Consider the following 11,483-nt stretch of genomic DNA (forward strand, 5'->3'; position numbering starts at 1 on the left):
CCAAAGGCTTTATCCATGCTTGCAGTGGTTGACTCCCTCCTGGGATATGGCTAAAAAAGCTGGAAATCTGCTGATTTTTGCCTTTTTGTTTTTTGGTTTTTAATCAGGACTTTGAATTTCCAGGCTCATCCCCAAGCTGGGATGTCCCTTTTCTGCCCTGTCCCCAAGGCTGGCTGTGAGGGGAGCTCAGAGGGATCCCCGGGGTGGGAAATGATGTCAAGAACTTCCCAGCACCAATGAAGAGAAGGGAAATATAAAATAAATCGCGGGAAAAATCAGGAAAACGCCACTGGGATAAAAGCACCCATCCCAAAAGGTGGCAGCAGCAGAGCTGCAGGGATTTGGGGTGTTCACCAAACCTCATGCTTCCCAAAAAACCCTACAGCAGCCTGTGCTTGGAGCTGGCCACGGTCCAAGAGGTGGATGAACATTCCAGACAGTGGGAATGGCACAATCAGTCCATATAAAAATATCTGGTAAATACTTTAATTGACTTCTGTTGGTTTTCTCCATGAGAAAAGAGTTTGGGGCAAGTCATAGTCTCTAAGCTGGGTTAATGTTCCCTCAGTGCCAAAGGTGCTCTTCCAGGGACAGCATCCTGCTGGGAAGGGAGAGGGAATGCCCTGGCATGGTCACTCCACCCTGGGAAACCAACACCACTGCACTGCACCAGGGGTTTCCCACCAAATTCCCCCAAAACCACCCCACAAGGGTTCACTGCTGCAGCTCGGGGTGAGCCTTTGGATATTGGCATTGGGATTTCTTGGTTATTAATATGGCCAAGGACTTCTTCAGCTCCACATGGGGTGGGAGGATCCCTTGGATTTCAGCTCTCAAGTTTAATCCTCTGTGGAAGAGCATCTCTGTCCCATCACCTCCATCCTATCACCTCTGTCCTATCATCCCTGTCTCTTCAACCTTGTCACCATCACCATCATCATCATCCCTGTCCCATCAACCTTGTCACCATCACCTCTGTCATCATCCCTGTCCCATCAGCCCTGTCACCATCTCCATCATCATCATCCCTGTCCCATCAACCTTGTCACCATCACCTCTGTCATCATCCCTGTCCCATCAACCCTGTCACCATCACCTCTGTCCTATCATCCCTGTCCCATCAACCCTGTCACCATCTCCATCATCATCATCCCTGTCCCATCAACCCTGTCACCATCACCTCTGTCCTATCATCCCTGTCCCATCAACCCTGTCACCATCTCCATCATCATCATCCCTGTCCCATCAACCCTGTCACCATCACCTCTGTCCTATCATCCCTGTCCCATCAACCCTGTCACCATCTCCATCACCATCATCCCTGTCTCTTCACCCCTGTCACCATCTCCATCACCATCATCTCTGTCCCATCACCTCTGCCCCCTCATCTCCACCCAAGAGGGAAATCAGAGCCATCCCAGGGGGATGCACCCATCAGTTTAACCCTATTTTAAACATTAAACAACACCCCAAAGATTTTCCCTGCTCTGGAGCTCGGGGTGTATTAATGAGGGGGAAAACGCCTGGGAAAATCCATTTAGGAGGACAAGAGGCTGCCCCAGGTGAAGGCAGATCCAGGGGGAGAGCAGCAGCTCTGGATCCAGGATGTGCAGGAAAATCCCAGCTCTGGGCTGTTCCCAGGTGCCCGGGAAGGAGCTGGAGGCTCCGAAGGGAAGGGCCATCTGTCACCGCTGTCACGCGCCAGAGGGATGGCTGAGGCTGCTGACCTCAGCTCCCAGCTCCTGCTTTCCTTTATGGGGCTGCAGGGGGGAAAAAAGGGGGGAAAAAAAAACAGGAAAGCAGCTGCCCTCCAGCAGATTTTCGGGTTTTCCTAGGATCCATCCTGGAGCTCTTGATGTTTTCACTTCCCTTGTCACCAATGGCATTTTTCCAGGGATATTTTTGCCTGCCCTGCACCTCTACTTCCCAGTGCATTGCTTCCCATTCTCATTCCACCTGCGTTTTCCAAGCCGGTGACTCTCACTCCCGCCTGCTTTTCCTTCTGAGATCAGAGCAGCACCGGAGCATGGCTCCAGCAGCCTGGGTGAATTTTCCCCTCTAAACCCCTTCTCTAAGGGAGGCTCCAGGGGTTTTCCAGAGGCACTGGGAAGCAGCAGGGACAGGGATAAAGGTGTTTTGTTGTGGCAGCCACCTCTGGAGTTTGCTGCTCCTGTCACACTGGGAGGATCCCAGATGTCCTCTCCAAGTGTCCCTGCACTCAAAGGTGCCTCTCTCATCCCACTGGCATTCCGGGGGCAGGGGCACTGTGTTTTCCCAAAACCTTAATCCAGCAATTCCTGCTGCCCTGATTTCCCCAGGATCACCATCACCACCCTGCTCTGGTGAGCACCAGCACCGCGCTCTTCCCACAGTCACAGAGTCATGGGATGGCTTGGGCTGGAAGGGACCTCAAAGGTCACCTCATTCCACCTCCTGCCATGGTCAGGGACAGCAGGATGGGGTGGGAATTCTCCCTCTCCATCCCAGTGGGAATGCTGTGCCCAGCTCCAGGGTCCAGCCCAGGAGGGACCTGGAGCTGCTGGAGCCAGTCCAGAGGAGGCCACGGAGCTGCTCCAAGGGCTGGAGCCAGGCTGGGAGAGCTGGGGGTGCTCACCTGGAGAGGAGAAGCTCCAGGGACACCTCAGAGCCCCTTCCAGAGCCTAAAGGGGCTCCAGGAGAGCTGGAGAGGGACTGGGGACAAGGGATGGAGGGACAGGACACAGGGAATGGCTCCCACTGCCAGAGGGCAGGGATGGATGGGATATTGGGCAGGGCTGGATGGGATATTGGGCAGGGATGGATGGGATATTGGGCAGGGCTGGATGGGATATTGGGCAGGGCTGGATGGGATATTGGGCAGGGATGGATGGGATATTGGGCAGGGATGGATGGGATATTGGGCAGGGATGGATGGGATATTGGGCAGGAATTGTTCCCTGGCAGGGTAGGGAGGAGTGCCCAGAGCAGCCGTGGCTGTCCCGGAGCTCTGGAACTGTTGGAAGGGTCCGGGATTCTCCCGCTCCAGCGGGACCCGCCCGCGCCCCTCACGCCCGCCCCGCCCCGCCGCTCTCGCGCGCTTGGCGGAGCTCTCGCGAGACTTCCCAACATGGCGCCGGCGGGCAGCGCGAACCTGCCGTGGTACGGCCGGGAGCGGGGGGATATCGGGATAGCGGGATATCGGGATACCGGGGTAGCGGGATAGCGGGATACCGGGGTATCGGGATAGCGAGATATCGGGATATCGGGGTAGCGGGATATCGGGATACTGGGATACCGGGATACCAGGATAGCGAGATACCGGGATATCGGGATACCGGGATATCGGGATACCGGGATATCGGGATACCAGGATAGCGAGATACCGGGATATCAGGATACCGGGATATCAGGATACCGGGATAGCGGGATACCGAGATAGCGAGATACTGGGATACCGGGATATCGGGATACCGGGATAACGTGGCGGGAGCTGCCCTGGGGCTGACTCCCCGCTCCTTTCCTTCCTCGGTGCAGGGTGGAGAAGTACCGGCCGCAGGCGCTGTCCGAGCTGGTGTCCCACCGGGACATCCTCAGCACCGGTAATTGATCCCACCCCTGTGCCGCTCCCAGCCCCGCTATCCTGCTGCTATCCCCTTGTTATCCCGTTGTTCTCCCGTTGTTATCCCGCCGTTATCCCGTAGTGCAGCGCTTCATCAGCGAGGACCGGCTCCCCCATCTGCTCCTCTATGGGCCGCCCGGCACCGGGAAGACATCCACCATCCTGGCCTGTGCCAGGCAGCTCTACCGGGAGCGGGAGTTCGGCTCCATGGTGCTGGAGGTGAGTGGGAACAGGCTGGGATGGGACGGGATGAGATGGGGTGGGAAGAGAAAGGTTGGGATGAGGGGATATGGATCCACACCATTCCCTTCCAGCTCAACGCCTCCGATGACCGGGGCATCGACATCGTCCGAGGGCCCATCCTGAGCTTTGCCAGCACCAGGACCATCTTTAAGTACGTGCTGGCTCTGTGCTTCCCAAAGCTCCCCATCCCTTTGGTACCCTCCTGCCCTGGCACTTGGATTGGGAAGGGGATTTGGGAGGTCCTGGGGTGGGCAGGAACGTGCCCAGCAGGCACGGAGGATGAGGATGCAAGAAGGGCTTCCCAGGAGCCAGGATGGGAACAAACATCCCAGCTCCCCCTTCTCCAGCATCAAACTCACCCTTCTCCTAGGAAAGGCTTCAAGCTCGTCATCCTGGATGAAGCCGATGCCATGACCCAGGATGCTCAGAACGCCCTGAGGAGAGGTGAGGAGCACTGGGAATTCCACACCATGGGAATCCCACACTGTGGGCAGCCATCATCCTCATCCAGCCCGGCACAGGGTGGGAATCAGGACGAGGCAGCAGCCAAGGACCCTCCACCCCTCCTTCCTTTTTGCAGTGATCGAGAAGTTCACAGAAAACACCCGGTTTTGCCTCATCTGCAACTACCTCTCCAAGATCATTCCCGCCCTGCAATCCCGCTGCACCCGCTTCCGCTTCGGCCCCCTGACCCCGGAGCTGATGGTGCCGCGGCTCCAGCACGTCATCCAGGAGGAGGGGTGAGTGGGGGATCCCTCCACACCCCCTCTGTCCCCATTCCCTGCCAGACAGGAGCAGCAGGTTGGATTCCCACGGTTCCAGCTCCCCAGGTGTTGTTTTCCAGGGTGGATGTGACCGAGGACGGGATGAAGGCTCTGGTGACCCTCTCGAGCGGGGACATGCGCAGGGCCCTCAATATCTTGCAGGTGGGACTGTGGCCATCAGCCCCTGGCCAGCTGAGCTGGAGAGGCCCCTTCATCCCTCCTGTTCCCTCCTCTTCCTCAGAGCACCTCCATGGCCTTTGGGAAGGTGACAGAGGAAAACGTTTACACCTGCACGGGGCATCCCCTCAAGTCTGACATCGCCAACATCCTTGACTGGATGCTGAACCTGGATTTTTCCAGTGCCTACCGCAGTATCCTTTGCCCTGGGGTTATTCCCAGCTGGGATAAATCCTGCTCTCTCCCAGGGATCTCTGTGATCTCTGTCTGGGGTGGATGCTGCTCGCCAGGGGTTGCTGCAGAGATGAGGAGCAGATCTGGCAGGGAAACACCTGGAAGCAAGGCCTTGACTCGCTCTCATCCCAGAAATCATGGAGCTGAAGACACTGAAGGGCCTGGCCCTGCAGGACATCCTCACCGAGATCCATCTCTTCGTGCACAGAGGTGGGGAAAGGATCCTGCTCCAGATGATCCTGGAGAAGCCAAACTTCCCCCTGCCCCTCACCGAGTGTTTCCTTCTCTCCACAGTCGACTTCCCCCCCTCCATCCGCATCCAGCTGCTGATCAAGCTGGCAGACATCGAGTGAGTGTCACTGCCCCACTGTGGGGACCCTGGGCTGGCTCCTGCTGGTTGCTGAGCACTGCTGGCACACAGCCCATGGCTTTGGGGGGCACCCACAGTGCTGGAAACCCCCAAATCTGCCCTTGGCCCCTCTCCAGGTACCGCTTGGCTGCTGGCACCAGCGAGAAGATCCAGCTGAGCTCCCTCACCGCTGCCTTCCAGGTCACCAGGGACCTGGTGGCGGCTGAAGCCTGAGTCCTGCCAGGTGGATCTGCTGCTGGATTTGGGAAGGACCATCAGCCCCATGCCTGGAGCTATTCTCTGCAGCTTCCCAGTTCCTTTCTGGAAGCCTTGAGTGCAGAGTCAGGGTAAAAAGGTTGTTAAAAAGGTAACATTATTCCCAAGCTCCATGGGAAAATACAGGTGCCTCCAAAGCCCAGCAGGTCGCACTGGTCTTTGCTTTTCCCTCCTGAAGGGAGGTGGGGGGTTAGGGAAGCACCAGCTTTCTGTGTTCAGCTGTTCCCAAGGGAAAAACGACATCCTGGGGATGTTTGGAGGAGAATTCCCTCCACAAAGCCTGCCAGCACACAGGGAATGTGCTGTTGCTCCAGCCACCAGCTAAGCTGGAGGACAGGGACAAACACAACACTGCTGCATGCTCAGCACGTCTGGGAATTTGGTTGATTGAGTGCCACGCTCCAGCACAGAGAGAAAACAACAGAGGAATGGGAGCAGGGGGTGAAGCCACCTCTTCCCACAGGTGGACACCTCTGCCACCCCTCCCTGGCAGCCAGGGTGGTGCCAGGCACTCCCAGGTCACCTGAGCGAGCCAGGAAGGAAATCATGAGGAATCAATTTTTATTTATTGAGACCTGCTCGGGCTTGTCCCGCTCCTACCCACGCCAGGAGAGCGGCAGAGCCCGCACTCCACCGGGATGGAGGGACATTCCCAGGTGGGTGTTTTGGGGGGGGTTTAGCCCCATTTTTGTGCAGGTGACAACAGCTCTGCTCCCACAGCAGCTGCTCCACCGTCATCCCACACCACTGCACTCGGAAGCAGAAGCACCTGACCCAACCCCAGCAGGCAGCAGGGGACAGGGGGACCTGTGTCCCACCTGTGTCCCCTGCAGGGCCACCGCAGCTCTGCCCCTCACCCTCTGCATGGGATTTTGCTGGGTTTTTCTATTATGACACCGAAAAAAGCCCTCCACAGCCCCAAAACCACAGCAGCAGCAACGCTCCTGGTTCACGGCTCGGCGTTCCTGCGGCGCTGCCGGCCTGGGCTGAGCCCCAGGGCTCACCTCCGTGCCTCTGCTCTCCCTGCTGCCTTAAAAAGTCCGGTAAGTGAGGAATTCCTTCAGCTTCCTGGGAATGGGCAGCGCCAGCACCTGGTAGGTTGTGAGGAAGGTGCGCAGGGCTTTGCGGCACAAGTGCTTGAGCGACGAGAGGACTCTTGGGGCTGTCCAGAACTGGACGTGGCCATCCCTGGTCCTGCAACGGGATCCAAACACCCCTGAGCACATGGCAGAGGGACACGAGGAATCCCAGCTGGCGCCAAATATTCCCAAGCTTGCCAGGAGCATGTGTTCCCAAGCCCAGGAAAACTATCCCCAGGGAAACCCAGAATTTGCTGAGCTGCAGGAGGAGGGAGCAGCCCTGTGTTTCTCCACCCTCTCCTGTTTACTCACCCTGTGGCAATGAATCCTCCATGTGGGAAGTACATGCAGCACAGACCGTTGGTCATGGGGGCAAAGGCCACTGGGGACCGAAACTCCAAGGCCCAGATCCTCAGGAGCCTGTGGAGAAAGGGAGAGGACACAATGCAGTGTCTGCTGCCAAAATAAAGCCTCTGGGAGCACCTGAAGACACAAAAACAAGGATTTGCTTCCCATGGGACTGTCCCCTGCTGAGCGAGTGACATGCTGAGGGTGGCACAGCACCCAGGGGGACACGGACCTCAGCTCAGGGTGACCTTGCTAGCCCTTGTCACAGCCAAGCCATGGTGTTCCCACTGCCTGACCTTTCCACTTACTCCAGGAACCTGGTGCATTTATTCCCCACCTCCTGAGCTCCTGGTTCATTCTGGTCTCCTCCTGGGCCCCTCTCTGGGTCCCCACAGGGGTTCACTCACCTGTCATCTGCCACCGTGGCCAGGTAGAGCCCCTCAGGGGAGAAGCAGACGGAGCGCAGGGAGCTGGTGTGGATTTCACTGCTGGAATCCAGCGCAGAGTGCAACGGGACGTGGCTGTGGGTCAGGACAATATCCCAGCATCAGCTCTGAGCTGCCACCAGCCCCTTCCCCAGCTGAGGCTGGCAGAGCTGCCAAACTTGGCAAGCCAGACACCCATCCTGCCTCTGGAAGCAGAGGAGTGGTGATGGCTGTGCCCAGCGAGTCACATCTAGCCCTAAAAACATCCCTGGCTTTGCTCTGTCCTGTCCCACAGTGTCCCCATGGTCCATTACCACAGTGTAGAGATGGTGGCTGTGCCCATCCAGCCCTAAAAACCTCTCTGGCACTGCTGTGTCCCCTCCCAGGTCTGTACCGCAGCGTCCTGAGCTGCTCCCCGGTGTAGGGGTCCCACATGATGACACAGGCGTCGTAGGAAGCGGTGACAAGGAGCGCAGAGTCCGGGGAGAAGTCACAGGACACCACACTGCTCTGGTGGCCCTCCAGCCTCCGGATGAGGGTGTAGGATCTCATGCTCCACAGCAGCGCCTGCGGGGTTTGGACAGGGGATCAGGCTGGGAGCATCCCAAGGTTTGAACCACATGGGTTCTGCTCCCAACTTCCAGCTCCTGAGGAGCCAGGGCTGGCCTGGACCTTCTCCCAGGGGGTTTCTGGGGACATAAAGGGCTGGATTCAGGAGGGCCAGGGGTGGCTCCCATCCTGCAGGACTCACCGACTTCTCTCCGGCAGCAGAGCAGAGCATGCTGCAGTCTGGGGAGATGGAGCAGCAATAGACCCACTGCACATGGCCCGACAGCACCTGCACCTGCCGCCCTGGGGACAGCAGAAATGTGTCACCAGAGGGGAACAGGACTCCTTGCCTCTGCTCTCCCTCCCTTTCCCCAGTGGGAAATTGAGCTGGGGATTCCCTGGGTAAATCCCAAGGCAATGCCCTCCTGCATCTCCCAGGTTACCCTCTGCTCCCTGTCACAGGGCTGTCCCCTTCTGCCTCAAATGCTGTCCCCAAGATCCTTCCCTCCCGAGATGAGTTTCTCCCCATTCCCTGACCCAGCACAGGGATATCCCTGCATGCTCCTACCATCCCTGCTCAGGTCCCACACACGCAAGGTCTTGTCCCTCGAGGCTGACACGAGGATGGGGCTTCCATTGGGAGCGAAGCTCAGGTCCCTGACGACATCCTGGTGTCCCAAGAGGCTGAAGAGGAGGTGCCCTGCAGAGAGGAGCCCTGCTCAGTGCCATCCATCCATGGGGAATGAGGCAGAGCCCCTCGTGCAGCTGACAGGGCAGGTATTGGGGAAGGAGGGAGATGGGATCTCCTTGCGCAGGGGAACAAGGGGACAGCCAGCCTGAAGCCAGCACAGCGAGGGCTGCTCACCTGTCTGCACCTCCCACACCTTGATCTGCCCGTCATTGAGCCCGGTGGCCAGGACCAGGCAGGGAAGCCCCACAGCACAGGCAGGATCTGAGTCCCCATCCTCAGCTGCTGGCCAGGCACTGAAGGCCAGGCCCCACACGATCTGCCCACACTCCAGAGTCTTCTCCTTGGCTGCCCCTCGGCTCCAGGTCTCCGCTTTGCCGCCCCGGCTCTTGCGCTCTGACGTTTTGCAGCTGCTGGAGGGAGGCAGGGATGGGTGGAGTGTTCACCCCGAGACCCCCAGCTCCATGCACCCATCTTCATCCCACACTGGGCAGCTCCTGGAATCAATCCAAGCTGGAGCATGAATGGATGGAGAGCAGCACTGGGAGGACTTGGTGCTGGTGGGTGAGGGCTGGCCATGCCCTAGCGCAGAAACACCCTGGGCTGAGCCCCAGCATGGGCAGCAGGAAAGGAAAGGGAATTCTGCCCCTCTGCCCCACTCAGGTGAGACCCCACCTGCAGAGCTGCCCCAGCCCGGGGGTTCCCAACATCAAAAGGATGTGGAACTGCTGGAGTGAGAGCAGAGGAGGAGATGCTCCAAGGGCTGGAGCCCCTCTGCTCTGGAGCCAGGCTGGGAGAGCTGGGGGTGCTCACCTGGAGAGGAGAAGCTCCAGGGACACCTCAGAGCCCCTTCCAGGGCCTAAAGGGGCTCCAGGAGAGCTGGAGAGGGACTGGGGACAAGGGATGGAGGGACAGGACACAGGGAATGGCTCCCACTGCCAGAGGGCAGGGATGGATGGGATATTGGGCAGGATTTGTTCCTTGTCAGGGTGGGCAGGCCCTGGCACAGGGTGCCCAGAGCAGCTGGGGCTGCCCCTGGATCCCTGGCAGTGCCCAAGGCCAGGCTGGACAGGGCTTGGATCAGCCAGGGACAGCAGAAGGTGTCTCTGCCATGGCAGGGGGTGGATGAGATGGGCTTTGGGGTCCCTTCCAGCCCAACCCATTCCATGACTCCGCACTCACAGCTCGGCCTCCCCAGGGGCCACGGGATCAGCTTGACCACGCAGTGTCCCTGGGACCAGGCGAACCAGGCCCCGTCAGGGGAGAAGGCGACGCTCCAGGTCTCGCAGCTGGATTTCCAATCGTAGCGCTGGGGCCGGCCCGGCTTCAGCTCCGCCAGCAGCACCGGCTCCTCTGCGGCGGGACGGCCCCGTTAGCCGCGGATCCCCAAAAAGCCCGGTCACCCCTCACACCCCCAGCCCCCGCTGTGTCCCCGGCCGGGCCCGCTCACCTCCGCTCGGCTTCATGGCGGCCCCGCCGCCCGCTCGGCCCCGCCGGGCCCGCCCGGCCCAGGGCGGCGGCGGCGGCGGCGGAAGCGGCGGCGAGGGGAGGGGAGGGGACCCGGAGCCACCTCCTCCGGCCCCGCCAGCGAACGGCACCGCCCCGGAGCGGGGAGAGCGGGGAGGGACCGGGAGAGGAACGGGAGGGCGGGGATGGGCCGGGAGAGGGGCCGGGAACGAATCCCCTGAGGGAGACACGGCGGGCACCGGGCTCGTCCCCGCCCTCCGGGCCCGGGGAGCAGTGACCCCCTCAGGGACCCAGCACCCACACTGTGACCCCCACCCACCAGTGACACCTCCCCAGGACCCACACAGTGACCCCCACCCACCAGTGACACCCCCCAGGACCCACACAGTGACCCCCACCCACCAGTGACACCCCCCAGGACCCACAGAGTGACCCCCCACCACCCACAGAGTGACACCCCAGCACGCACACAGTGACCCCCCCCTTTGAGGCCCCCCAGCACCCACAGAGTGACCCCCACCCACCAGTGATCCCCCCCAGGACCCAGCACCCGCTGGATGACCCCCCCCATTCAGCACCCCAAGGATCTCATTGACCCCCCCTTTAGCAGCACCCCGAAGACCCCCCGGCCCCACATCGTCCCCCACAAGAACCAGCGCCCCCCCTTTGAGCCCCTCCAGCCCCCACTGGCTGATGCCCACCCTGGCAGTGCCTGCCGTGACTCCTGTGGCCAGCCCACCCCCGCACCCCGAGTTCCGCAGCCTCCAGCCCCCCCAGCACCCCTCACCAGGGCAGGGATATCCCCCCTCGCCCCCCAGTGCCCCCCATCCTCTCTGGCTCGGGGTCCCTGGTGCAGCGAGGCCGGGCTGCAGGGAGCGGTGGGGTTGGGGTGCTGCACCCACAGACTCCCCAGGACCTGCTGGAGTCCCCCCAGTTGGGCTCAGCGCGTCCCCTCTGAGGGCTGGGGTCACCCGCAGGTCCCTTGGGGGTCCCATGCACCTCCTCCCTCCCCTGAAGTCCAGCGCTCACCAATTCCCCTCCACTTTGGGGTCCAGACCGAGCCCCAGCCCCGGGGGACACCCATCCCTTGTGCCCCTCAGCTCTGACACGACAGACGCCCCCCCCCCCCCCCAGGCACCACCGCTCTGCCATGCCCCCGTGCCTCAGTTTCCCCGCCTCTGGGACGGAGGGTGGCTTTGCTCTGTGGTCCCCGTGATGGGACCCCCAGGGTGGGCACGGTGCCACCCCAGCCGCGCTCGCCCTCCTCCCCGTGCCCGCCTGGGCTC

At 60.6% G+C, this 11,483-nt stretch overlaps 3 protein-coding genes across 4 annotated transcripts in view; 1 reads left to right on the forward strand and 2 right to left on the reverse strand.

The window, feature by feature from the left end:
* Window positions 1–3,097: 3,097 nt before the first annotated feature.
* Window positions 3,098–5,802, forward strand: RFC5 (replication factor C subunit 5). Of its 2 annotated transcripts, XM_058851457.1 has the most exons (11): window positions 3,104–3,138; window positions 3,514–3,578; window positions 3,681–3,817; window positions 3,913–3,992; window positions 4,212–4,285; window positions 4,422–4,581; window positions 4,686–4,767; window positions 4,847–4,976; window positions 5,149–5,226; window positions 5,311–5,365; window positions 5,503–5,802. In XM_058851457.1, the coding sequence occupies exons 1-11, from the start codon at window positions 3,107–3,109 to the stop codon at window positions 5,597–5,599; spliced, it is 990 nt and encodes a 329-aa protein (XP_058707440.1). In that variant the 5' UTR covers window positions 3,104–3,106; the 3' UTR covers window positions 5,600–5,802. The 2 variants fall into 2 exon arrangements, with proteins under 2 accessions (XP_058707438.1, XP_058707440.1); XM_058851455.1 differs by having other exon boundaries at window positions 3,098–3,138; window positions 5,149–5,365.
* Window positions 5,803–6,185: 383 nt separating this feature from the next.
* WSB2 (WD repeat and SOCS box containing 2) lies at window positions 6,186–10,339 on the reverse strand. Its single transcript, XM_058851458.1, has 9 exons — window positions 10,181–10,339; window positions 9,909–10,083; window positions 8,908–9,140; window positions 8,611–8,742; window positions 8,245–8,345; window positions 7,888–8,060; window positions 7,476–7,589; window positions 7,033–7,140; window positions 6,186–6,835 (listed from the first exon to the last, which is right to left on the reverse strand). The coding sequence occupies exons 1-9, from the start codon at window positions 10,194–10,196 to the stop codon at window positions 6,673–6,675; spliced, it is 1,215 nt and encodes a 404-aa protein (XP_058707441.1). The 5' UTR covers window positions 10,197–10,339; the 3' UTR covers window positions 6,186–6,672.
* Window positions 10,340–10,980: 641 nt separating this feature from the next.
* Window positions 10,981–11,483, reverse strand: part of LOC131585536 (E3 ubiquitin-protein ligase DTX1-like) — an 8,115-nt gene continuing 7,612 nt past the window's right edge. The window contains 1 exon segment of the mRNA XM_058851784.1: window positions 10,981–11,063. Within this exon segment, the coding sequence (XP_058707767.1) occupies window positions 10,981–11,063 (83 nt within the window).

Source organism: Poecile atricapillus, chromosome 16 (assembly GCF_030490865.1).
Source record: "Poecile atricapillus isolate bPoeAtr1 chromosome 16, bPoeAtr1.hap1, whole genome shotgun sequence".
Taxonomy (NCBI): Eukaryota; Metazoa; Chordata; class Aves; order Passeriformes; family Paridae; genus Poecile; species Poecile atricapillus.

What these genes read in the sequence shown, in the direction of transcription:
- WSB2 (XM_058851458.1), bottom strand. An exon ending in CTGGGGAGGCCGAGCTGTGA is followed by an intron (nt 9,141 to 9,908) that starts GTGCGGAGTCAT and finishes TCCCTCCAGCAG; the next exon opens with CTGCAAAACGTCAGAGCGCA. An exon ending in GGTGTGGGAGGTGCAGACAG is followed by an intron (nt 8,743 to 8,907) that starts GTGAGCAGCCCT and finishes TCCTCTCTGCAG; the next exon opens with GGCACCTCCTCTTCAGCCTC.
- RFC5 (XM_058851455.1), top strand. Translation starts at nt 3,107, where the DNA reads ATGGCGCCGGCGGGCAGCGCGAACCTGCCGTG. An exon ending in GGCAGCGCGAACCTGCCGTG is followed by an intron (nt 3,139 to 3,513) that starts GTACGGCCGGGA and finishes TCCTCGGTGCAG; the next exon opens with GGTGGAGAAGTACCGGCCGC. An exon ending in CCGGGACATCCTCAGCACCG is followed by an intron (nt 3,579 to 3,680) that starts GTAATTGATCCC and finishes GTTATCCCGTAG; the next exon opens with TGCAGCGCTTCATCAGCGAG.